Source organism: Eutrigla gurnardus, assembly GCF_963514095.1.
Source record: "Eutrigla gurnardus genome assembly, chromosome: 6".
Lineage (NCBI taxonomy): Eukaryota > Metazoa > Chordata > Actinopteri > Perciformes > Triglidae > Eutrigla > Eutrigla gurnardus.
In genome coordinates, this window is record NC_139920.1 from 28,451,029 (window position 1) to 28,476,515 (window position 25,487).

Sequence of the window (25,487 nt, forward strand, 5' to 3'; positions counted from 1 at the left end):
GAACACACCAATGTATACAACCTCTCCCGACTCGGCTGCCACGGTTTGCCAGCACTTAACTGTGAGACCACCACAGAGACTTCTGATGTGTTTGACAGATCCAAAAAGTATATTTAGTGTTGGAAAATGCTTATTGGCTGCATCTTTTTTTTTTTCGTACAGTATAACGAGGAGATTAACCCCCTGCCACGCCGCATTCTGCACATCATAATTCTGTCTGTGTGTGTGAGAGAGTGAGTGAGCATGAGAGTGAGACTGTTTGAAAGAGTACCTATGTTCCCCGGGTCCTATGTTACCCGGGTCCTATGTTCCCTGGGTCCTATGTTCCCTAGGTCCTATGTTCCCCGGATCCTATGTTCCCTAGGTCCTATGTTCCCCGGGTCCTATGTTCCCCGGATCCTATGTTCCCCAGGTCCTATGTTCCCCGGATCCTATGTTCCCCGGGTCCTATGTTCCCCGGGTCTTATGTTCCCCGGGTCCTATGTTCCCCGGGTCCTATGTTCCCCGAGTCCTATGTTCCCGGCTCCTATGTTCCCCGGGTCCTATGTTCCCCGGGTCCTTTGTTCCCCGGGTCCTATGTTCCCCGGGTCCTATGTTCCCTGGGTCCTATGTTTCCTAGGTCCCATGTTCCCCGGGTCCTATGTTCCCTGGGTCCTATGTTCCCCGGGTCCTATGTTCCCTGGGTCCTATGTTTCCTAGGTCCCATGTTCCCCGGGTCCTATGTTCCCTGGGTCCTATGTTCCCCGGGTCCTATGTTCCCCGGGTCCCCTATAGGCCTTGGGGTCCTTGACCTGCAAACGTTGACGATCTCTGGTCTATATCCTGAATCGTGCTGTAAATGAATGCCTCGCACACAAACATTCACGTACATGCCGATGTTCTCGTTCCCAACTCGTCACGTACCCCTCGTTTGTTTCCGTTAAGAAGGCTACAGCTTGACGTGACGTGAGTTAAGTGCTGCTGGTGGTTTGGAGGGGTTGCAGTCACGCTGGTCGTACATTATTAGCTCTTCCTCTCGCTGGCCTTGACTGCGAGCGTTCCTGGCCGTCACATCAGAGACGGTGCATTTAGCTGCCCGTTATAAGACTCATTATTTCATAAATCTGCAGTTCAGGCACTCTGCCCTGTTGATTTGAGCCTCCGCCAAGGCTTCGAGCATGTTTTTACAATCTCCTTAATTTATTTACAACCTCGATTCATGTTTTTGTGTGTGTGTGTGTGTGTGTATGTAGGGGGGGTGAGAGAGAGGACACGTTTATCATAACACTTTAGATTTGACCTTTTGTTCAGGTGAAAAATGTCTTGTTAGTGTCGTAGCTTCAATGACGTGAGGAATTAAAGTCCCAGTCGGCAAGTCCGGCGGATGGAGGGCACTCTCACGCCCCTCCCCCACGACCACCGAGCTCCTCCCCCTCGACTTCGTGCCCTCTGAACTCCCTTAGATCACGCCACCTTTGAAACGCGGGTCCGATGTTGACTCTGGTTTTATCACGGGCACCGTCGCCATCTTTCTTTTTTCCCTTCTTTTCCACCGGTGTTTTCTTTTCCTTGGTTGTTTTGGACCTCCTCGTTTGGGTTTTTAACGAGGAATTGGAAGCTTGTTGCTACTTCCCTCCGCCTCCCCCCTGTGATAGTGGAACGACCCGAGGGGGAGGGGCTCTGTGTGCACAAACACAGCCCTGCGTGCTGATTGGACAGGATGATCCGATCTTTGCAAAACAAACAACAGGCTCTACGTGCACGTAGAGGCAGGCTTTTTTTTCTTAAACTGGATGATTTATGTTGTTCTATCGGTGCGAAGTGTCGGCTTCAATGAATATGATCAAAAACATGTTGCCGACTGGAACTTAAAGTTCATGAGTTAAGATGCTTCAAGCCGCCTTGTTTTTAACAACCTTGCCCTTCTTCAGCAGCTGTATTGTTTGAAAAATGAACAAAGAAGACAAAGAAACGTGTAAAATCTCTAAAGGACAACTTCGCAAAAATTATGACATTCATAAAGTTAGGAAGTCAGCCAGGAAAATTCCAAACTGCTTCTCTTAATTACTGTAGCTCAAAAGTTTTATCCTCTCATTGCTGCAATTCATTAACTGAACCTGTTCATACTTAGCTAAAGCAGACATCAGGCCTCTGCCAAAAAAACCCAACCGAGGAGGAATTAATATTTCTTTTACGAGCAGCCTATGATTCTGCCCGCATCATCAGAGCAACAAATCAATGTGGAAGGAGAAGAAAGTATTTGTGTAAGTACGTAAGTGTGTTTGTGAGAGACAGAGGAAGTAGGGACAGTATTTGTTTTTTTTGTGTGTGAGGAAGATGGAAGCCAGAGGAAGAGGCAGCCAAGCCAACATAGAGACAGAGCAAAACAGACAAACAAACAGACAGCAAGCTCACAGAAGCTGCAAGTGGGAGTGGAAGGCGGAGCTAGAGCGAGCCCAGCGATAGGACGTGGGAAAGACTCCTCCACGCTGCCAGTGGGTCTGGAGGTGGAAAGCAGCATTTGGACAGCATGTGGTGGAGGGGTTACAGTCACGCTGGCCGTTCATTATTAGCTCTTCCTCTCGCTGGCCTTGACTGCGAGCGTTCCTGGCCGTCACATCAGAGACGGTGCATTTAACTGCCCTCATAAGACTCTCATTATTTCATAAATCTGCAGTTCAGGCACTCTGCTCTGTTGATTTGAGCCTCCGCCAAGGCTTCGAGCATGTTTTTACAATATCCTTAATTTATTTACAACCTCCATTCATGTTTGTGTGTGTGTGGGAGGGTGAGAGAGAGCAACAGATCTCATTCCCAACTTGTCACAGACCTGTTGGCGTCACTTCGGAACCCACTGGGTTCTCCTTGACCTCACTTAGGTCGAGATAACAAAACAACTTGGTGAGGTTTTCGTGATTTGAGTTCAAATAAGTACGTTTGTTATGCATCTTCAGTTAAGTAGGTGTTTAGACACAAACGTCGGCCTCTTGGGTTAAAGTCCTGTGTTTTTAGATCCATCCCTTCCTCCTCCCCCTTTATAATAGTCACCTGTAGGGGTGAGTATTGGCAAGAACCTCACGATACGATACGTATCACAATACTTTGGTCACGATACGATACGTATCACGATATTGCAATATAAATAAAGATGAAAACACAAGTACCTGTATATGTACATCAGATGATATTGATCAGAGGACAAATTGAGTCAAAACTATTTCATTCAAAACAGCCTCTCCATTTTATTAATTCCCATGAAATTCACTGGAATAAATATTGAAAATAAAATGAAAAAGGATAAAGTACTGCATTCACAACGCGTCTCAACATGAATCCTTTTTTTTTAAATCGATCTTTTGAGTTAAAAAAATCAATATTGTATTGGGCGTCAAAGTATCGCGATATATTGCCGTATCGATATTTTTACCCACCGCTAGTCACCTGATTTCTGGGTGCCTAACATTGCAGAGGGTTGGGGGAATGAGACCGGGCTGGAGAAAGAAAGAGGATGAAGGGATGCATAATGTGTGTGTCTGCATGCACCATCCGATAGGAGCTAATGTGATAATTCTAGCACAGCGCCAGCAGGGGAATTCAATTTCACCATGTCTGGTGCACACATGAATATATTCTTTCATGAATCCGTGACACATATTTCCAGTTCCACATTCCTGGCTCCTCCTTTATCTCTGTACTGTCCTTGTTATCAGGACTCTGGTGCTGTTACTGCATGCTTTAAGTCTCCACGTCTGGCACCCGACCACTTAACCACGGCTTGCTAATCGCCACCGACTACCACACTCATGCATATAAATAAACAGATGTCTGCTGCAGAAGTGTAACTATACTTTCTTTGTTTTCTCCCTCTTTGTCGTTGGCTTGCACACTTCCATATTTACCCAAACGTCCAACCACCCAGAGCCCCGTAGCCTCCCAGGGAAAGTGCTTGGTATGAAGAAATCCAATATGATTAAGACTATGATTGCTGCCTCTAATAGTTTTAGCACCCATACCCTCTATTAAGGAAAACATTGGGTTTGGACCGCAGCTCAGCACGAGCTTCTGACAGAGAGGATCGGCCTATGGGAAAGACCCGTAATTCAGTGTGTGTGTGTGTGTACAGTAGGGGTGAGGTGTACATATGTATGTGTGTGTGTGTGTACAGTAGGCGTGAGGTGTACATATGTCTGTGTGTGTGTGTGTGCGGCTCAAGGGCAGACTTGGTCAGCCATGCTGAGGGTTTGTGGTCAACAGATCACAGGATTGTGGCTTTAAATGGGCCGCAAATCATCAAACGGGCCACACGGAGGGAGGAGGGGGGGGACGCCGCAGACGGGAGGAGTGCTGGAGAAACAAGATTACAACTTCTGCAGTTTGTCTCCACTGGAAGGCAAAAATAAAACCTTTTGGAAGGAAACAGCGAGCAGAGAGCAATGTTTAGTGTTTTATACTGGAATACACGTGTTGATTGTTGTAGAAGAAAGATCAGAGTATTTATAACAGCATATCGTATAAGGTTTATTCATTTTCTTCTAAAGGTCTCTTTTAAGATTGTTAAATTGTAGTCAAGTCTGATCAATCAGGAAGTGGAACAGCGACTGCTGGATTAATCACTGCTCCGTCATACAGTTTATTTTCTCTATTTTCCCACCTTTTTTACTATCTTTGGCATTTTGTTCACCCTTATACACCACTTTATTCAATAAAAGGTTACCGAGCATGGAAACAACTCTCTGACCAAACTCAATACTTTGTAAAATTATGAATTCCACAGTTAATTCGACTCTTGTTTAATAACTGTCAGCAAACAGTTTGTCTTTCCGTCCCCTCAAAGGTGAGCACTGTGACGATTGGTCAGCAGTGGAAATGTTCAGTTCAAAGTTGAGCTGGATGCTAAACGAGGTTGTGTAGCTTTACTTTGTCCAATAATCCCCTAATCATCGCCATTCCACAGGAATGAATCCAATCCGCCGCAAAACGTTGCCTTTTTCAATGCTGATGTGCCGTAAGGCTTCGTCTCTGAGACAAACCTTTACTGTTGAACAGAGAGTTTATTTTAAAGGTGGACGGGCCAAGTTCCCGATGTCAGCCGGAAAACTGCAGCTTTAAAACACTGATTAAACCTGAGAGTGCCGTTCCTTTCAGAAGCCAAGTTGACGGTGAGCCGACACTGAGCAGTTGTTTGGATGGAAATAACGGAACATGTGGAGCTACAACACACTTCATGTAAGGACAGTGCCCACACACACACACACACACACACACACACTCTAATCCTGTGTGACCTCGGCCGAACCGTAGCGTTATCTCTCTCCTGATCGCTGCCTGAGACTTCAGGTCAAATGTCTGAACTCAACTGGCCCTGGAGCCACACACACACACACACACACATTTCCCAATCTCACATCCACACACACACACCTTAACGTAATGGGCCAAGGCTCACCACAGAGGAAACAATTTCCTATCAAAGCTGCTGTGAGTTTCCAGAGCTCTTTATTTCTGTTGTTTATTCTAAGAGATGCCTCCTTTGTTCAGAGCTATAAAATAAACCCGTCTTTCCCCAAAATGAACCTAATCTGCATCCATTAACGTGGACTGAAAACAATAATCGCTTCATTATGCCCCTGTCTATTTATATGTCTGTATCACCGGCGGTATCGTCTAAAACGTACAAGCTTTTTTTTTTTTTTTCCACACCAAGCTCACAGTTTCCATCTCACCACATTCCCTGCTGGGCCAAAGCCTATCTTAATTAACACCGGGATTTTACTAGATCACTGTTGGTTTAGGACCAGCTACACGTCTGTGTCAGTTATTAAGTGCAGCTCCAGTGTGTGTGTGTGTGTGTGTGTGTGTGTGTGTGTGTGATATACACACACACACACACGATGCAATGTTATCGACTCGAGGGTCACTGAAAACAATATCTGTCAAAGTCAGTTGAGTAGAAATGGAGCAACATCAAGCAGTGCCACAGTGTGTGTGTGTGTGTGTGTGTGTGTGTGTGTGTGTGTGTGTGTGTGTGTGTGTGTGTGTGTGTGTGTGTGTGTGTGTGTGTGTTGGCCTGCATGCATGAGTGTGTGCCAGTGACCCGATCGGCAGTGTGTGGTTAGGGGTGAGTAGTGGTGATTCCATGGGCTCCACGCACACAGAGGAGCCTGCTGACAGATGCCTTCCACACACTTCAGGGTTACAAACAGAACCGTGGCAGAGAACGACGAGTAAACACACCGTCCACTACGGCCATCGCTGGGAAGATAGAGCGGCGAAGTCCCACCTTTCTATTCCCATTACATGGGACCTCAACATGAATTTCTCATGCATGTATTCCTATGGTGAGATGGAAAAAATTTCGTTTGAGTTGTGCCATGAATTTCACATGTTTGTGGTTTTTAAAGATAATTTTTCAGCTCGTCGCTGCTCTCGGCGTGAACGATATCCGTCAGTTTGAGCGATTCCTCGTCTTATCATTGAGAACCGAAAGCATGACCGGACGTACCTGCTGGAACGGAACATTCAGGGACATCTTGGTTTGATCGGCACTGAATCGCTGTGTGGGAGGGAGATGACGTGACGTCACATGTAGTCTTTCTCATTGTGTTTTCTCTACAGCCTTAAACTCAACAATTCCACAATAAACGGTCAAACTCTTGATGTGAAAAATTATCATTTAAATCCACAAACAACATATTTCTAATTGGGGCATATAACGACTGGGACCAGCAGATAATTATCTTAGCTGCATTGAGACCCATACATTTATTACGATCTCAGCGGTCCCATGGGAGTCTAGCAGAAGGGGCGGGACTTCACCACTCTACACAATCAAAAACGCTGGTGGTACAAACAAGACCACCACATTTGAACAGGAACAAGTTTACCCAGCAAAATCCCCCAAACATTCCCTCTCCCTTCTCCCCCTTTTCCTCGGGTCACCATCCCTTTATTTCCACCTCATTCCCTCTCTGACCCCCCTTGTTTCTGTCTCCACACCCCCACCAGTTCATTTCAGGCCAGGCTGGCAGTGGCTATGGCAACGCTCCCAAGAAGGTGGTTGAGTCAACAGAAAGAGCCACAGCGGCCCTTCTCTCAACCCCCCCGTCTCTGGGGGGGAGAGGGGTGCAGCGAGGGGACCTCCACTTTTACTGCAACCATCCCATCATGGCTGTATGAGAGGAGGAGACGAGGAGGGAACGGGAAGGAGCATCCGGAAGACAAAACCTAACGTCTTTTAACAGCAAACACTGTGAATGTGAGTCATGTTACTTTGAATGCCAGTAGCCGTTGCTATAAAAGAAGTCTGGAAATCCAGACTCCGGTTATGTTGTTGTGATTTTGGCTCATGTTGACAGACTTTTTAAGGCGGCGTGAGTCAAAATAAAAAACGCTCTGGAGAGGCCAAGTCATCGACGCAGGTACACGTTTCCTCAGTAAGTCAGGAGGGCTGCTCTGAAATATAATGACCAAATATGACAAACTAGCAAATGGAATCACTGTGATTGGATTACATTTGCACCATTTTAACAGATTTTAAAGAATATATTTTGAGTATTGGATTAATTTTGTTTCATGCTGTTGTTTTGTCTCGTGTATCTGAATGGCATAAGTACAGATTTCTTTTAAAAATTTGTATTGTAATTTTTTTATTGTAACAAACACCCCCCAGCCTGATTCCAGCCAGGGATTTTGCAGGTATATGCTTTACGTATGGACCAGTTAGGCCACGGTGACACCATCGACCAGCTATAAAACCATCTTTTCTTGGTAAAAAAAAAAAAAAAGCGGAAAGAACTGAGCCATGTCACTACGTCACCGAACCCACTTCTGCGTTTGCGATTTTGATTCAGTCATTTCTGACTCCTATTTCATGAGGCGTTGGAGCTATTTGGTCTCCTCCCTGAGCGTGTAAGTGAGCAGCAAGTGGGATGGCAGGTGAGGACAGGCCTGGAGGAGAGCAGTGGAGTGGGGAGGCCACGCATCGCTCTGCTGTCTGCTGGCTCCAACGTTGTGTCGAGTGGTGCGATGGTTTGTGTCAGTTAACACCCGCGGTTCCTTTTTCACACAGTGGTGGACGAGGTGTCTGGTGTGTGTGTGTGTGTGTGTGTGTGTGTGTGTGTACAATCATCGGCACTATTAGGAGTCGGAGTGAACAAGCAGACACCCTGGGCGTCCCGGGATGGGCGACGCAGACACGTTTATCTGTGAGGGGATTGGTTGGATTCCTTTCATGTGAACATGGCTGACAGTTCCCTCGCTCCTTTATCTCCCTCTCACTCTCTCCGTGACCTCGTTGGCTCCTCCCTCTCCGTCTCCCTGAACGCCGACCCCTTCGCTTTCATCGTGACATCGCTACACCTGTTTTATTCCTCTTCACGTCTTACTTCCTGTCTCTCTTTCACTCCTCTCTGACCCATCTGCTTTTCATCGGAGCCCATAGAGTTAGGTGGGGATGGGGGGGGGTCACATCCTTTTAGTTTATTATTGCTGACCGATCACTTTACTGATCACTTTAACGCTCGCCATCACGTATGTGCGAGAGAAGAGGAAAGAAAGTGAGTTATTAATCTTCACCGGGGATGTTTGCTTCCTCATAATAAATCACAGATATTTGGCATGCACCAACAACCCCTCCCCCCCCCACCCAAAAAAAATCACACACACATTTACACACAGCAGTTCTCAGTGCGATGAGCTGTCACTCCCTGTTACGCTTGGCATTCTGGTTAGCGTGCGGTTTGGATCCCCTTTCAGAGGAGCCGAACCCGGGACCTTTTCCCCCCCTCAGCATTCCAGACAGCAGTGGACAAGAAGGAGAGAAGACAGAAGGGAAGCGAGAGCCAAGGACCACTCATGACATCGGAGAGTTTGTGTTTAATCACTCGTCGCGTTTTAACGATTCAGAGAGCGACATCGGTTTCGCTAATAATCGCGTCTTCGCCATCGGGTCTATCGAAGGCCTCTCAGAGAGAGAAATCAAGATCAGGAAAGCACTTTTACCTGAAGTTTCAATTACATTCCTTCCAAATGAACGCCCAAGGAAACCAACGGCTGATTAAAAAAATAATTTACTTGTGTTTCCCTGCGAGAGAAAGTGGAATAGAGTTGCTAAGCAGAGTCCTCCTGGGTGGGCAGCGCTGCCCCAGAAAAGCTGAACCCGAACCAGACATCCTTCAAAATGATTTCATCCGCAATCACTGGTGAGCTGACGACTGCATCCAATCCAAGAAAAGCATTTGGGGATTTTTTTTTTTAAAGAAAAGCGAGAAAATTGCCTCAAAGTGAGGGGGAACTTCCACCGTTTCAACAGACGTGCCCGAAAACTTCCCAAAAACTTGGCGAGCTCCCATCCTTAAAAAAAAAAAAGAAGAAATCTCCCGTCTCCCGAGTCCGCACCATGCCAGGTTAGTCCGAGTGAAGACGGATGGAATTCCTGGAACATCTTGCAGACTTAAACCAGACTTCACACTTTGTGAATTCTTTTTTTTTTAGGCCCTGCTGATGGTTCTGACAAATAATCTGTCTGTGGTCGAGGTGAGGTGAGGAGGAGCAGCTTAAATCCACTATTTGATGGCACGGGATTTAATGGTTTGGGAATCGCGGGGGTTCGGCGACTTCAGGCTTTAAGCAAAAGAATGATACGTGTATACATGATGAATTAGTGATGATTTCCTTGCCAAGCTTTGGGGGTTGGCTCATATGTGTTCCAGAGTGAACGCTTTACTTAAGGCCAGATAAGACTCCCTTCCATTCAAAGTAAATACTTCAAAAAGAATTAAATAGAAATGTCTTTGAAGATACCAAAAGAATGATCGTACACAAAAAATACATACTAAGTTTACCGCGCATCTGAATCACAACGCTAAAAGACTAAAAGATATGAATTTGAAATGAAAAAGGGGGCTTTTTAATTTCTCCGTCTGTTTTCTTTCTCTTCTCTCACCACCTCTCGCAATTTACTTCTTTTCCTTTTTTTTCTTCTCTCCTCATCATTCTCATCTTCTCTTCCCATAGTTTCCGTGGAGCCGTCCAGCTTTTTGTTTGAGTCAGGAGCCGTTTGGTGTAAACAGCAGTCGGCCTGAGGTAAGATAGTGGAGTTTATGACCTGAGCAGCTTCTTCCAACACTACTCCTCCTCCGATCAACATGCGAAGGGATTCTGCTTCTCTTTTCTCTTCTTTTAAATGATTTCATTTAGGACTCATACAATACACAACTATTCATTACGTACGCTGAGGTTTATAACACCAAGGCAAATGAAGTGGTTTACAAAACTCAGTCAAAAGGCAAGTAGTCATTTATTGAGGTGTTTCGGACATCTTCTCTGACAGCAGCAACACATTTATTTGGCTTCACTTGTTTCCTTGGCAACGCAGCGCAAAACTAATCCAGTACATGCAGCCTGAAATTACATACTGTATTATTTGTAGAGCATTGTTTGTTTTTATGAAAACCTATTAGTGACGGTCAAAGGTCAAGTTTAAACATCCAATTCTGTTTCTTGGAGGGAGATTCGACAAATACATACATTGCCATGCGTTTTTTAAATCTAAAGTCGTATCATATGATCCGAAAACCTCGCAAACTGGTCAAAAAAACAATAATTAAAGTAATAATTTCCGTCCTACGCCTTCCTTCGACCTACAGACACATTTACAGGCGTATTGGGTTTCAGGCAGATCTATTGTGCTGGAAGCCTTTTGTCTGGAGGCAGCTACAGGAAAATGGAAATCAGCGCTGCAGTCGCAATCAACTCTGGCAAGGCCAAAAAACCAAAAGTCCAAGACCATTTAAAGAGGAGCTAATGCCTTCCTTCTGACCGTCACCGCACAAGAGCGCACATTTGTAAGGATCGCATACTGGGCTTCGTATGATACTTGTATTGGACAGTGTTTCTCAACAGCATATAAATCCCATTTAAGTGAGTGTATAATCGGCAGCCAGCTGGATATTCATCCACAGACAGCAGAGCAATAAAGGCAATTACGCCTGTGATTTCCACGTAATTGAGACTTCATTTGTGTCAGTCTCGGGCAAAATATTACGACCTCAAGAAAAACACTGAGACACCACCAAGATAAATGAGGTTGGAGTCAAAGAAAAGACCGCAGCTCCAAAAACTGCGATCAATAGCATGAAACCCAGACTGCACTGGGGTCCAGCGGCCGTGGAGGGGCAGCGGCGTTGTCCAGCTGGGACCTCGCCTTGTCGTCGCTCTCATCCGTTCTCCGTCCCTCCCATCCTCCGGCGTATCCCTTCATCCATCCTCCCATCCCACTAAATACCCCGGCTGTTAGCGGGCATTAAAAAGCCATTCACACTGCTCTCATGTGCTTGGGTTGGCCGTCACCAGAGCCGACTACAGAGGCTTGGAGGGCCCCGGCCTCTCTCTCAGTCTCTCCCCTGCACATTTTGGCAAGCTGATAAAATAGTACTTGTGTTTCCATTCCAATGCTCACTTGCTCTCTGTGAGCTTTGCACAAAGATCTAGCTTTTTGGCTGTCAACAACGGCACGCACGCCTGCGCCGTCTGTCCGTCAGGCCGCCGCCGGCCGGCCGGCCCCCGAGGCGTTGACACTACTACCTGAGAATCAACAGCAGAGGAATCTATCAAAAACACGGGATTTGTTCCCGTGATCCAGAACATTGCTCGGCTCACCGGTCCACATTTTTCATATTATTTCATAAAACGCTGAGGGCAACATTCGTTTGACCAGAGCAAGAAAACTTCCACTGTGAACTACGAGGACGATACCAGTGGAAACGTTTCTTCTAGACAAGTCATACAAACATCTTCTTCAGAGATACTGAAGTTTTCAAAGATCTCAATATGTGGGTCCTTCCTGGACTGTAGAACTTTGCCATGGTTTTATGATGGGTATGGACAAAAGCCCCTTTTACACAACCTTTTCATTGCGGGAGAATTCCGTCGTTATTCCACCCCGTCGTCAGTCTAAACGCTCACCGAGGTGGAATACTCCCGCAACGAAAAGGCCGTCTAAAAGGAGCTTTTGTCCAACGAGAAGCCGCTGTGCAACTGAACAGGTAAATGACGGGAAAACCACACCCACGTATTAATTACTGTAAATAATAGAAACCAAAAGAGTGTTTAGGATAAACAAACAATAAGACAGACAAACTCATTTTGGCTCCAACAATCGGTGATAGTGATTTCCCAAGAAAAGATCGTCATCTGAGTATTAATATTATTAGAAATACCAGAAAACCAACAAAAGATTTATATCCTGTCCTAGAAAGCAACACAAACTTGACACCTGCTGAGAATGAAACTCTCTTTTTATATAAATAATATAGTGAAAGACGGACATAAAGTGGTTGGAGTATTTTTTTAAATCCACATTGGGTGATATATGTTGGCGATGCTATTACTTCCCGAAGGCAGGTGGTCTGGCAGCGGGCGGACCATGGCATCAGAAACCAATAACCCTGTCTGCTTACACAAGACTTCTGCCAAGTTAAACTCACATATCTGTCTGTTTTCACTGAGAACACTAACCGACACCTTCTTTCTCTTCGATTCTCCGAATACCTCAAACATCCTCATGGGAATCTCACAGTAGCACCCTTAGGAACAGTATCTCCAAGGCTCAACAATGAACATGTTATATGTCGTTTTTTCCCCTCGCAGCGATGGCAAGACCTAACAAAGAACCCGTCCCCCTGCCAAGTTACTGTGCCGGCGCTAAAGCACCTGTAAAAGTCTGTTTTCACTCTGATTTAACATTTTATTCAGTGATGCCTGGAGGTGAGCAGAGTATCTGTACCTGGACAGAGCAGGCTTCAGGTCTTCATGCTAAGCTAAGCTAATTGGCTGCTGACTTCAGAACTTTAACACATGATGTAAATAGAAGGGTGTAAGTGTGTGAGCTACAAACATGCTGAGAGGTTTTTTTTTTTAGACATACCAGGATCGGACAATGAGCTTCTGTTCAGCTTCATGGCAGAAACCGACATTTGTATCCTCAAGTGTCTTAAAAACCACACCGAGCCTTCTGGAATATATGAGCGGAGTGCAAACATAATTGAATTTAGCCAACGCAAATGAAGCGTTGAAAATCTGCGTACACGTCCAATATGTGCCCCTCCCCCCCGCGTGCCAACGACAGCAAATTTGTCTGCGACAAAGTCGTCCGCCCCACCTGTTCACCATTAATAAAGGTTTTCCTCCGTCAAAGCGTTTCCCACACGGTCCCACATCTGTGATCGGCACAACGCGCACATTCACCTCCGCAGCCCTTCAGTCTGACATGTTTCCCTGCTAATCTGTTTGCACAACTCTGGTGTGACCACAGGCCAATTACACGTCGTCACATGATGCACCCGCGAGAGAGAGAGAGCGAGAGATGGAGGGAGAAGCGAGCCACCCACTGAGAGCCACTCTTTCTTAACTCCCCCCGCTCACTTTGGTGACTGTAATTGCAGCCGCCCATCATCCTAAACAACGCCCCCCCCCTCGGAGACCACGGCCCCCGCCGCGGCTCTCTAAGTAAATCTGATTTCTCATCTCATTTACGTTCCATAAACTCTGCCATATGTTGGATATTACATTTAAACTGTTCCAGTAGACGCACGTCTTGAGAAAGGTAATGTGTTGGAAAAACTGCGCCGGTGAATGACAGGTGAAATTGACCGTGATGGGAGCGAGGGGAAACAACTCAAACCCCAGAGAAGGGAAGAGAAGGAAACTTCACGGCAGCATCCTTTTCTTTTTTTATTGTTGTCTTTCTTATTTTGGCTCGGAGGGAACCGCTGAGTGGAGGAGGTGAAAGGTTTCCTCTGTTATTGTTGCTCTTGCTCTCTTCCAGTACCACCAAAGTGAACCATTTTATTTTCCTCTCCTCCCCCCGTTCTGCTTGAGTGGCTCCCTGCTTCTCCACTTCTCTTTCCTCATAATCCTTTTTAAAGTTTCTTTCGCTCCGTTCTCCCGTGGTAAGGATTGACCTGGTCACATGTCAACAGAGCGGCAGCCAATTCTACCGTTTCTCCCCGTCCAGATGGATAAGAGTTTTCACTTCGGACTATAGAAAGAGCTCCAAAGGCTTCAGTGAAGTGTTTGGACATTACATTACTGTACTCTTTGTCCCCGCCTTGATAGAGGGAACTCATCTTACAATGCAACAAAAAAAAAAACTTGAAACGATCTCCATTCATCCGTATTCACTAAACCGCTTATCTCGTTAAGAGCAAATTTTCAAAAGCTAATTGACTCAGGCCTGTGTCGTTTCAGGGAACCGGGGAAAGTCATGTTCAACAGCAGTGCAGACGGGGGAGGGGGGGGGGGGGGATGGGGCTTCAGCCAAAGAGATGGGGTCGTCCAGAGGGCAAGGACGGATGCCGGCTCCCTCTGTCAGTCCGCCTCAGAGAAAACTCTGGTGCTCTGAAAGGGGAAATAAAGGCCTGAATACTCAAATGCTTGAAACCCTCCTGAGCTACTGGGGACACCCTGGGGTAAAACTACCCCGGGGTAAAACTAACGTAGGGACCAGGGGGCTGAAGGCCTACTGCCCGTCCAGGTGGTCAGCTATTCTAATCCAGGCTGACCTGCTGAAACGAAACCAATTCAGATCCGTCACAATGATGTGCACCCACATGTAGATGTGATGAAGACTCGTACGCACAGCCAAGAAATAGATCCTTCTTTCATGCGTTGCGGGGAGGAACCCCGGCCGGAGTACAACGGGGTCGCGACTCATGAATGAGGATGAAAAGACGCACACAGACTCGGTTTGACCCGCGAGGTGCCGTGTTTGTGCTTTCACTTATCGGTGCGGTGATCTATCCCCGCCAAGCCGTTTGTGTACCAGAACATCTGTCTGAAGACTTGTTAATGGCACTGGAGCCCGTCTCCTCCCCCGCCTCTCCACCTTTCATGCTGGCCGCCCGCTGCTTTGTGTGTCTGCCTGCTTCCACTCCAGAGGTGCTTTTAGGTGGAGAGGTGTGTAACGGGGGCGTCGCTCCACCCGATTGTGTTGGGGGAGGATGGGAGGGATGATGGGATTTATGTGCTTCTTTACTTATTTTCACATTAAAAGTGGAGCCTTGTTTTAAGAGTTCCACATTGGTTGTGGGACCGTCATTGGTCGGTGTTATGTTTCTTAGTTAAGGCTATAATCAGTGATACAATGTAACTAAGTACGTGTACCCAAATACTGGACTAAAGTACCATTGTCACATACTTTTTTTTTTTTTTTACAGATACTTTTCTTGAGTATTTATTTTCTGATACTTTCTGATACTTCTACTCCACTACAGTTCTGAGAGAAATATTGGTTATACGGTTATATAAGGTATAAGATGAGATTCGGAGTAATGATATGAAATAAAATCAACAATTAAGTTATGATTGCAGGTTATGATAACACTTTATTGATCCATTCCATCCAACATTAATGCATTAATAATTATAATACAATAATACAGTATAGACATTAATATGAAATGGGCCCTTACGCACAATGGGTACTCTTACTTTTTGTAGTTTATTGATATTTTGGTGCAATTGTTTTTCTTTTTCTCAAGTAACATTTTAACAGAGTATTCCACAAAGTTTTATTGCTACGTTTACTTCAGTACTTCTTCCATAACTGGCTCTATTTTTGGACATGCATGGAATCGTTGGTTTACAGGGCCAAACAGGAATATAAACCGCTTCCTGAGACGAAGTGTAACGTAACGCCGGGTCACCTGTTTCACAGAGGTTTATGATATTTGACTTTGGGCCAGTGCTGCGAGTGTTTGAAGCCTTTATGACCGCTTGGATACTGATCATGGGAATACAGCACTGCAGACCAAGGATTAAAAAACAACTTATCTCTGCTTATTGTTGTTCTTCTCAGCTCTCTCATCTGACATCTGCCGAGGTTAATTAAACAATCTTAACACAACATTAGTGGTGCTTCCCAGTGGCGGATTGTTTAATCATGACAAACATTTGGCCAATCAAAGTGTTTTAACACGGGGCCGATCCAAGTGTGTGACACGCAGCATTAGCCAAGAAATAATGACGCGCGTGTTCCCCACAAGCCTGACTCAATAAACAAACATAAAAAAGCAGAACTGAAATATTATGATAAGACTTACAGGATAATGCAAGCCAATGGTGTGAAAGTGAAAAATGAGTGTGTGCATGAACGTTTTAGGGGAGGTGGGGTCTCACAGAAAGGTGAGAGTGTAAGCAGAGCTGAAATGCTCCACTGGGTTGTGTATAATGAGGACAAGGCAGTGGGGGCAGTGAAGACGCATGGGTCACATTAAAACCGGGTTCAGTGAGAGGGCTCTGCTAATGCTACCTAATCCTCGACAAGCCTGGCTCACAGCGCACGCTCACGTGCACGCCGTTGTTCTCCACTGGCACCTATTTATGACCCGTTGGCTGGTGTGTGACAAAGATGTGCAGCTTATGTCACAAGCAGGCCGGGACTCAGAGTTCATCACCTAGTCTTATGCCACCATGCGTACCGGGATCTTTTTCTTTCCCCGTGATACGCCACATTATCTAGATTTGTCTCGTCTGTGATTTTAACGATGGATGGTGTGAGTAGAGATCAGTGCATGGTACTCATGCTACTCCCGAGCTGCGTTCAAGCTTCATCTCAAAGTCAAAATTGTCAAAAGCGCAGACTTAAGCCGCATCGCAGATACGTCTAACGCCTCCTGGTTTACGTCGGGGCTAACGCGGTTAAACAAAGGTTATGAAACAACAACGTCCCAAAAGACAACAACATTCCAGAGAGGCCAAGCGGGTCTCTGAGGAAATCAGTCCGTCACATTCCTGTCTGTGATCAATCAGCCTCTGGCCCAGACAACCTGAGATTAACCCCAGCCTTTCTGGAAACTACCTGCCCCTCCAGCTCCAGTACCATTTACAGCCGCTTCCCTTGTTGTGATGAGCAGCATGGTGGAGATGTAATGTGTGTGTGTGTGTGTGTGTGTGTGTGTGTGTGTGTGTGTGTGTGTGTGTGTGTGCGTGTGTGCGTGTGTGCGTGTGCGTGTGTGTGTGTGTGTGTGTGTGTGTGTGAGAAACTACCTGGGGAAACACTCAACCGCCATTCATTTTTACTGCAAATTCCACTGTTAAAAAAATACAAAATTATACAGAAACAGTACAGTGAAAGAGAGAGTATGTGTGTGTGTGTGTGTGTGTGTGTGTAGTGAAGATGGATCCACAGTGTGACGTGAGGCCGTTTAAGCAGAAAGGAACGCCGGTTCTCTCCAACAAAAGAGGAGAATGTGGGCGACAGAAGGAGGGAAGGATTTGGCTCATCCAACGCCAAAGTATGGAAGAGCACTCCGACCCGCCGCTCACTACCTCACTACCTCTCGGCTCAGCGACAATGTGGTGGAGTCATTACTCCAGGTCTCTCAGGTACGGCGGCGCAAGGCGAGGAGGGATGTGACCTCCGCTTGGATCCACCGAAGGTGGAGGAGCGCGGAGATCAGAGCGAAAGTTAATAGTTCACGCAACAGTTCCTCAGAATAAAGACGGTACTTTTCCCTGCGTGCTTTACTTCTACTCCAGCCTCTGTCGACTCCGGTTAAACGAGCGAGTGAAAGAGTTATCACGATAGCCGCGTTGACTCTGGTTTTCCATTTAAGGAAATGCTGAAATTGTGGCACTTTGTTTAAGTGGAACATTTCTTGTAGCCGTTCCTGTCAGCGCTCGTCTGCGGCCTGCTCTCACAACCCAATCCGAGCTGTAACCGCTTTTTCTCTCTCATTTTTCTCACAAAATAAGAATCCAGGAAAAGAAATTGTTATTTTTTTTATTTATTTTTTTACAGTTGTCAAGTGTTTTCTCAGCGTCCATAACATCCAGCTTCCTCCATCTCGCCGTCAGCCTGCAGTGTTCTGGCCAGCGCATAATTGTCTAAGTGCTTCTGGATGGCAGCGGGCTATTTGGTCATTAAGGAGGCCTATTAAGTCATTAGTGCAACAGTGGGACGGCCGTCTGCCTGCCGACGGGACCAGATGATCGGCCCTGATACGTGTTGCCTCGCAGTTTTCCACATATTTGCGCAGGTAATTACAGCTTAGATGTGAAACACCCTCAGATGTCACGTTTAAAGAGGGGGTTACATGTCGCCAGCGCACTTTAAAGGTAATCTCCTCCTCCTCCACCTCTTTTTCCACTTGGCGTGTGTGCAGATGAGCGATGGCCGGAGCCTCGGGACATGTCAGAGAGAAAGATAGAGGGGGGAGGGCAGGTCAGAGAAAAGAAGAGCAGACAAAGACTTGCTTTTTTCCATCAGTCAGCCGTCGGCCAACGCGTCACTTACCCATCAGGGAATGTAAATATTTGGATGTGGGTACGGTTGGATGTTACTTAATTCCCCCTTTAAATATATCCTGTTTAGGTGAACGCCGTCCAAAGAACACAACGCCGAAGTATTCTGCATGATTTGATACGACGCACGAGAATCTTGTTTTGATTTGGGATCTGCCGTTACCCGTAGCAACCCTCGCCTCGCCAGCAGACATTCGCTACCCTGGGCTCACAATACTCTCCTCATCGCTTGCCATAAATGCTCATCAAAGAAGTGCCATGTGCAGCCAGAAACCTCTGGATTTGTACGGAGAGACACATTCCTTAAAAGTAAAAAAAACACACACACATGGATATGTGCTGTTTTTTTTACTGTTCTTAAATCATTTTCAAATCACTGATTTGAATCCGCGGGCCGTATACTTTGTGAGAATTGGAAAACCAAACACAAACACAAATCAAATTGAATATGGTATAAAGTGATGGCGGCTTATGGGAAACGCAGACTGTGTGGGTCTAAACACGGTGCAGGGAATGTCTCTGGCCCGGCCAGACACTTTATGACCACTGTGTATAAATTCAGCGGTTGCTATCCTAGCGCCATGCACTTTTCATTATATACTTTCATACATGTATTGGAGGGAAAGAAACAAAATGTCATCACATTCTGTATTATTTTACCATGAAGAAATCATTTGTTGTGATGTGTTCGCCTCATCTCCTGGCCTGAAAGCGCCTCACTGGGACCGCCTCGGTGCACAGATTGAAATAGACATGTCAGGTTGTCACTGAAGCTGGAAACAGAGAAGGACGGCCTCCTGCTGAGAGGAAACTAGATTCTGTCACCCTTAAAACCTTAACCCGCTCCACTGGGGTGACCCGATGTCAGCCATCTCCCTCTCTCTTAGTCACACACACAGTTTTCACAAGTTGTAGCACAAAACAGGCCGAGCTGGTCGGAGGTTTTGGCCAGGTGCTCTTATCGGTGCCCAGACTTGACCCCCCAGCAGACGGCCAGTCTCCTCACCGCTCGGCTGCTCCGCAGCTCCGCAGCTCCGCAGCTCCGCTACCACCTCCCGCCTCGACCCTTGACCCCTGCCCAGGAGACAGGCGCCACCGATGTGATGTAATTTCTCTCCCCGACATGGGCCAGTGGCCTCGGCTGCAACGCGACCCCGGGAAAATAAATATGAGTGTTTATTTGGTGGGAGTGCGAGAGGCCCACGGGCTGGAGCCGCCCTCCACTTTCTCAAAAGCAGCTTTGCACTAGAGACGGGTTTTTTTTTGTTCCACGTCTCAACTCCGGTATCACACAAATACGCCATTGTGGTTTGGTGCCGCGGACCATCAATGAGCTGAACTGTGATGCCGAGACCGTCGACCTACTCAATATCTGGAGATGTAAAAGCAGCTTGTATCATCTGATGTATTAGTACATTAATAATTTATAAGAAATACCTGATCACATCATCATGGTAAATCATCGATGCGCCCTTTATCTGCCCTTGACTCCCATGCAGCTGTGGGCTGCATCCCTCCCGGAGCGGCCGTCGGCCCCTGAGCCGATCCGAGCCGTCTCCAGGCCTTTACCACTCGCTGCTCAAAGCGTTCACAAGGACATCAGCGCCGGGCCGGCCCGCCCAGCTGTCAACTCGCATCGGCCTCCAAAGAACTGGAGAAGAACCACGCACGTGAACCGCCTTTGTTTCCACAAGCTCTGAGCTGCCTCGTACAGAGAAACCCACACCTCTCCGTGATCTGAGGAGACCGTGGAGAGCTCTCAGACAGACGGAGCTCTTGTTTTCCACCACAATGGTCTAAAGAGGGCTCTGGCACACTTAGCGTCTCCCCGTTCCTCCCACGCTACCACCAACATCACCACTACAAGCTGCGTTTAGAACACCCGCCGCCCCATCACGGAGAGAATGAGCTCACAGGTCATGTAGACCTGGTCCGGTGCCTCAAGACCAGCTGTCACCCAGCGGTGCTTGCCTCACAGCGCCGGTACTACTGGGCCCAGGTGCCTAGGAGAGCGCTACAGTGGGACAGATGATGAATCACCAGCGCTCACGTTTCTCAGAGCCTCTCATGGAAGTTAAAGTTACAGGATATTGTAAGCAACTGCTTTTATTGGGGAACAAGTAATATGTGGGCCGTCAGGGATTGGAACCTTTCCCAACTCAGATCTCCCTTTAAGCATCGCTAGTGTTCCAGATTAGCATTAGCGATGGGAGGATCCCTTTTTCTTGTTCTCTATCCCTGTCTCACTTCCCTTTCTTCTGACTACCACCCACGCATTTTCTCCTTTCCCCATCCATCCTTCTGACCTCATCCTTGTTACAGTCGAGCGTAGAGGGAATCAATCAACCGTAGAGTTCAGATTAAATCACAAATTATTATAATTGAGAATAATGGTTTCCATGTCAGCTTCATTTCAGTTCAGCTTTGAATCCTTCTCGTACATCTCCGGTAAAACGAGTTGGAAGCTCCGGTTGGGGTGAAACTCAAGTTATCCGTGATCCGACGTCGGCTGGATTTCCAACATGGCAAATAAAATCTCTCTTATCTGAATTTGAACACCTGTCTTGTAAAAGTGGAACCACCCCTTGTAAACCCAGTTCTGCCTGTTCTTTTTTTCCCCCCCGGAGATCAATTGATTGTCCTTCTCACGGTCGAATAGAAGTTCTCGTTGAAATGTAAACACAGCTTTCTAAAGTTGGACTCTGCTGCTATTCAACCCTGTTAGGATGTAATTTAAGACGGTGTTGCTTTTAGGGGCAACACTAAATGCAGACCAGGGTTAGACTGGGACCACATAGAGGAAAAAAGTCTGAATCCCTTTAAGATAACAGGAAAACAACACGTCCACAGGACATGCTACACCTCAGATTGCAAAGCCCTTGGAACGGTATTAACGCGTCTCCCCCTTTTTACTACCTCGAGGCGCGGTGTGAGCTTATTTCTAGGGGCAGTAACGCTCCCAGGCATGTGCAGGGCACGCAGTGGGACGTTTGACAGCGTAGTTAGGAGGTGCTGATGAAAGAGGAGAGGCAAGAAGCCCACTGCCTCTCAAATTAGACCCGGAGCCCTTTGGACCTGTCACATGGCGGCTTAGGCACCGCCGAATGTGCATGTACGGTGCTTTGTGTGTGGCGTACCATGTGCTGCACCGACACACATGCCGAGATGTTTTTTCCTCCTTAATGCAGATCAAACGTTGCATAAGAACATAAATTAGAACGGAGCATCCTCCACGTCCTGTCGAGGCTCATCACAGCCTTTGTTTTTCGTGGGACCTCCCACACTCTAACATTGGTGACCTCCAACAGACTAATTATTTAAATGGATGCATGTTCCCTTAAGGATCGTCAGACAATATGTGAAAGTTGGACGCACTCTCCCCATGTTTTGCTCATCAAGTGATTGGGTTGTTTTGTTCCTCTTCCAGTCTCCGATTACAGTGCGAGCCAGACAGACGGTCTGCACTAATGAAAGAGAGCGCTCCTCTCACCTTCTCTAATCCGTTCTGCATGTGCATTGCTCAGTCTGACACCCGCTGCAGATTCAGCTGTTGAATGTTTGTTTAGTGAGGTAGATGGACATCAATAACCGTAAAGCTGTCTCCAGCAGAACCCTTTTTTTTCCCTTCTTATATTGTTTTCTTCCACGTCCTCCGGCTGTTCCTCTCACAGAGGGGCGTAACACTGAAAATCTGTTGACTTTCACTGCGATTATAGAGCTCAGTCTGCATGTCTTCAGAGCTACTACAAGCTGAGTGATACAGAATAGTACATCTACTCATCTTCCCCTCTGATCCTGGTTTGTTCTCCATCTCGAGTAAAAAAAGGGAGAAAATGAACGAGTGTCCGTTCCTCCTCTTACCTGAGAGAAGTTGAGTCCGTTGAGGGGGTGACACTGCTCCTCCACCCGCTCCACCGCCCCCGTCGTCTTCCTCATCCTCTCGGCCTCTTGAGCCAAGAACAGATCCAGCACGGGCGTCCCCCTGGACCGGACGTCCCACTCCGTCAGCGAGTTCACCATCAGCATCACCCACACCGGCCTCTTCCTCTCCCAGTTCCCGGCGATGGCGTTGAACAGGTAGTCGGCGTAGAGGCCGCGGCCGCGCTGGTCGGCGGTCATCCAGGAAGGCATCATGTGTTTGACGTAGTCCAGGTGGCGTTTGAGGCGGCGGTACAGGTCTCGAGGTAGCAGCGTCTGCAGGTTCTCCCCGTGGGGCAGCAGCTGGCAGCTGGTCAGCTTGGAGATGGTCAGCGGGTCGGTCAGGTCCAGCTCGAAGAACACGTTGCGGCTGCTGCGGAAAGCCTGCTTGGACCTGTCGGGGATGAAGTCCCAGACCCGGGTGTAGGGCACGTGGATGGTGCCGAACAGGTAAGAAGGTGGGTGAGGAGGCGCTCGCTTCACCCTCCACAGGAAGGAGTTCATGTCACTTTGCTGTGGAGGAGGGAAGGAAAATAAGGCTTTTAGAGCAAAAAAATACCGTCATTTCAGAGCAACCCAACTGAAGCTGACACGTTCTTCCTCTATTGTGGTTTACCGGCTCGGAGGCTCGGGTCAACAAGGTAAAGATTGAAATACAATTTTGAGATGACGGCACCCAGGGGAGGTATGAAGTTCAGTGGGCTCGCGGCGCTTATAGAGGGGCCTTCTGGGCTGTAAACACACCCTGGTGTATCGTCGAGGTGCATACCTCAGTTGCCAAAGCCTCCTTCGGCTCTGGGAAGCATTTCAAAAAGGTTGCAGTGCAAATATACTACACTGGAGCTCCGAAAAAAGAAGAACCTGCTCTCCGCTCTGACCCCACGGTGATCCCGTTGTTTGTGAAACGCTTTCCACCGGGCGGGGATGATGTGCTGCTGACAGGACGGCACTGTTCCCGTCCTCTCTACGACAGGAAGTGTTTGTCTAGTGCGGTTATCTTCATACGCAGCGATGTCACAATGGGAATGAAATAATCACAGCCGCTCTCAAACCGGCGCAAAAAAAAGGCCCGCGCTGCGTTTTAAAATATGGTTCTTGTTAGGTGCTCTGAGAAATGTGCTGTGCATGTGTTACGACTTTGATGTTGGCATTATTCAAATATGAAAAGACTTCTATAAACAATATCAAACCTCTGGCTTCTCGACACACGGTGTAATCAGGGATTTGAGGGATGAAACCCATTAGTAAAATAAAGTTATTCTTAGAAAAATGTTTACTTACTTCAATTTAATCAAGGTTTTTCTTTCGGCGTGTGTTACAGCGCGGCGCTGCCAACGCTGCCTTTGTCAAAGACCAAACGTTTGCCAGCAGTAGGATGTGTTATCATCCGAAATTAACAGTGAACGTTCCCTCTCTCTCTCACTCACTCTCTATGTCTCTCGCTCTCAGATTAAACCCAAAGTTGTATATGTAATGTCAGAGTGCGTTCCTTCTCTGCAGACGCACGGAGATGTTTAAACAATTTGTTTCTAACTCAATTTTCACATTGGCAGGGAGCAGCCGGCTTTGGATGGCATTAGTCTGTGCACGTGCACGCGCGCGCCCAGGCCTGTAACCCCCATAACGTGTGGTCGAGTCCCGCGGAAAGGCCAGATCCCGTCTCCGCTCAAGCTGCGTCTTTTCTGGGGAGCCTCGACGCGCCGGGCTCCTTTTCGTTTCTTTTTTTATGGGGTAATTACAGTTAACAGAAAACAGAGCCCGCTGTACCGACGCGTTACAAATCACATGGAGGGACGGAGCACGACGTCTTCAGTGATCTCTGACAGCACATCCATTATCCGGGTACCCGCGCGCACAAGTGTCATATTAAAAAGAGAAAAACGCGTTCCTGTTGTGACGTCATTGTTTGTTTTCCCAGAAACGTGTTGGATGATGATGATGATTTTAATGAACTTGTTTTCATGTGGAGGATTCATCCGCGGGGGGAGGCGGAGGGACGCGGGTCTGGAGTCGGCTCCTCCGCACCTCCGAGCCGGATCCACAGCTCCACCGAGGCGCGCCGGTGTGCGCGTTTTAATGGGGAAACACGATCACACCTGTGAAACGTGTCCATGTGGAGCCGCGGGTGTTCGTCACATAAACAGCCCCACGGTTGGAGAGGTTTAATATTCTCTCTTGGGCGACGGCTGTTATTTCTAAGGCCCCCCGACTCCTCTAGCTTTTATGTTTAATCATTGGATTTCATATTAAATAACTATTCAATTATTATTGTTATTATTATACATTCTAGAGAATAATTCTCAAACAATTCTAATTCTAATTATATCCTAAATTATCTGTTGCATTACATGAGATGATGCTTTATTATAAAGCACAGTTATGATCATTTCTATGAGGAGTTGTGCGCATCCTGTCGTTTAATCATTTATTTAAAGTTATCTGTCCAGCTGTAAGTTATGAAGAAAGCATCTTAACTTCTAGGCTCGATAACAAAGTGGTCCAAACAACGCGACTCACCGACTTCGGCGCGTCGCACTGCCTCGGTCTGTCCGGTCGGTGTGCGCCCCAGGGTGCCACGGTGTGCAGCAGGGCGCTCAGCAGGACCCAGCTGAATCCCGGCAGACAGACCATCGCGTCGAGGTGACAGGACCCAAGTCAGGCTCTCGGATGTCTCCTCTCTATAGTCCTCGTCTCCTTTGAAATAACAATAAAAACCGTTACCGGCGGCCTCTTGGCTCACACGTGCCGCGCGGCTCGAGGACCATTCCGCCCGTTCGCCTTCCCCGACCCTCCCCGACTTCAGAAGTCTCGAACTTGTGCTGCCTTTAAACTCGGCGCACGGCTGAAGTGGGAGCTGCTGAAAACTCTTTGGAGAGTTTCCGCAGTGCGCTCCGCGAGTTAGGAGCGTCTTGGCTGGGAGAGAGGGAGGTGGGACGGCTCCAGCACCCCTCCACCTCTCCACCCCTCCACCCCGTGGACGCGCAACACGCACGCACGCACCCCTGCTTGTTTGAAGGGGAAGAAGGAGCGCGGGTTCGGAGGGGGATGACAGCTTTGCGTGAGGAAATCCCCCCGAGACGGAGCCGCAATTAAGAGCGCAGAGTGGAGAAAGAATGCGCTTCTATAGCGTCCTGCAGGCTGCTGTCACTATTTCATATAGTACTCCAGGTAAACTTAATATATGATTACTTATTGGTGTCATATTTCTCTCATAATTCTCAACAGAAGGATTTAAAGGGTTGTACAGATAGTTTTCAGTTTAAAGAAATGTATAAAGAAAGACAAAT

The 25,487-nt window shown here is 47.3% G+C and overlaps 1 protein-coding gene across 1 annotated transcript in view; it reads right to left on the reverse strand.

The window, feature by feature from the left end:
• trabd2b (TraB domain containing 2B) overlaps positions 1 to 25,052 on the reverse strand; it is a 58,729-nt gene extending 33,677 nt beyond the window's left edge. The window contains exons 1-2 of the mRNA XM_084010791.1: positions 24,718 to 25,052; positions 22,144 to 22,713 (exon numbers count right to left, since the gene is read on the reverse strand). Of these exons, the coding sequence (XP_083866917.1) occupies positions 22,144 to 22,713; positions 24,718 to 24,831 (684 nt within the window). The 5' untranslated portion in view covers positions 24,832 to 25,052. The remainder of the gene's footprint in view (positions 1 to 22,143; positions 22,714 to 24,717) is intronic.
• Positions 25,053 to 25,487: the final 435 nt, after the last annotated feature.